The sequence below is a fragment of the Otolemur garnettii genome, unplaced genomic scaffold (assembly GCF_000181295.1).
Source record: "Otolemur garnettii isolate 467f Iridium unplaced genomic scaffold, OtoGar3 scaffold00122, whole genome shotgun sequence".
Lineage (NCBI taxonomy): Eukaryota > Metazoa > Chordata > Mammalia > Primates > Galagidae > Otolemur > Otolemur garnettii.
The window spans coordinates 3,202,714-3,204,304 of NW_003852517.1; the positions used below are offsets into that span (position 1 = coordinate 3,202,714).

Here is a 1,591-nt window from a genome sequence, read left to right on the forward strand (position 1 = left end):
GAAAGTTCATTTGTCATTTGTTTAGTTGTCTGTCTTTTGGACATCTGCATTCTGACCAGAAGGGACTTTGAGGTTTTTCTGCAGCACATGAGCATCTGCAGGCTCTATCCTCTTATAGTAGTTCTTCTTTGTCTCAATAATCTCAAAGCCAAACTTCCTGTAGAAGTCAATTGCCGACTCATTGCTGATCTGGACATGCCTGAGATATAAGAGAATAGCAGAAAAAAAATTAAAATAAAGGTTTCATCATCTTTAAGTGTTTGCAACAGAGTTCCAAATTAGCTGGAGCTAGAATCTTGCATACATTTGTTAATATTCTCTTACTATTACCAGTAATCAACATAGATCAGTACTTGTTTCCTAAAAATATTTTCAGAACAATTTCATACTTTTAACCTAATTCTTAAATTTGCAAGACAGCTGGCTGAGATTAAGAAGCTCAATAACAGTGTTTATTCTTGAAGTTAAAAAAGGACAAAATACCCTACCTTATCATATTTTTGATTGAAGGGGAGAAAAGATTCCTATTAGTAAAAATGAGTGAAATAACCATAGGAGTGACTCACAGACCATATTAACACACAGGAGAAAAAAAAGATGAATAGAAACTATGTTCTCAAAGCCTGAAGATACCCCTTTTTTTTACTTAAATAAGAAATGTGGTCTCCTCTTGTTCTCACTCAGGCTGGTCTTGAACTCCTAAACTCAAGTAATCCACCTGTCCCAGCTTCCCAGCATGCTAGAATTACAGGTGTGAGCCACCACACCTGGCCCTCATATCCTCTTTCAGATTGATGAAAAACATATTTTGAAAATAAAAATTTGAGTTTTCTCAATTACTTCTGAACACAAGAATGCACACTGTATCTGTCCCACTGCCAAAATCAATTTTAAAACAATATGAAGTAACAAGCCCAACTGTAACTTTGACTCAAAGTGTACAAAAGCAATTTATGTAATTAAAATGTTACCCATTAATATTCTGAAATTAAAAAAAAAACCTATATGGCTGTATTCTCTGTCATGACTCTTAATCTTTCGCCTTTTGAGATTTAAGTATAATTTCACTTAAGTAATCTCCAATTTTGATTATTAAACTCAACTATAAATGAATGTGTCATTGATAGCTTCAAACAAAATATACAAAGTACAAACAGCATGGCATAAGAAAAGTAAGATTATCCTAGCACTCTGGGAGGCCAAGGCAGGAGGATCCCTTGAGCTCAGGAATTCAAAACTAGCCTGAGCAAGAACAAGACCCCATCTCTAATAAACACAGAAAAACCTAGCCAGGTGTAGTAGTGTACTCCTGTAGTCCCAGCTATTCAGGAGACTAAGGCTTGGACCCAGCAGTCTGAGGTTACTGTGAACTAGGCTGACGCCATGACACTCTGTCTCAAACAAAATAAAACACTAACATTAATGGGATTAATGGTTTTGAATTTCAAAGACCTGAGTTTTAATCCTGGTTTCACCTCTGACTTTGGAGCTCCTAACCTGACAAGATAAAGCTGTGTGTTTTAGCTCAGCTTCCTTATCTACTATATTAAACAAAATAAATTGCCTATACCCTATAATTTTTTTTTTTTTG

General features: G+C 35.3%; 1 protein-coding gene across 4 annotated transcripts in view; it reads right to left on the reverse strand.

Moving 5' to 3' along the window:
• NAA50 (N(alpha)-acetyltransferase 50, NatE catalytic subunit) overlaps positions 1-1,591 on the reverse strand; it is a 24,040-nt gene continuing 22,449 nt past the window's right edge. For all 4 annotated transcript variants that reach the window (XM_012810048.2, XM_003797704.2, XM_023517848.1 and 1 more), the window contains exon 5: positions 1-199. In XM_012810048.2, the coding sequence (XP_012665502.1) occupies positions 22-199 (178 nt within the window). In that variant the 3' untranslated portion in view covers positions 1-21. The remainder of the gene's footprint in view (positions 200-1,591) is intronic.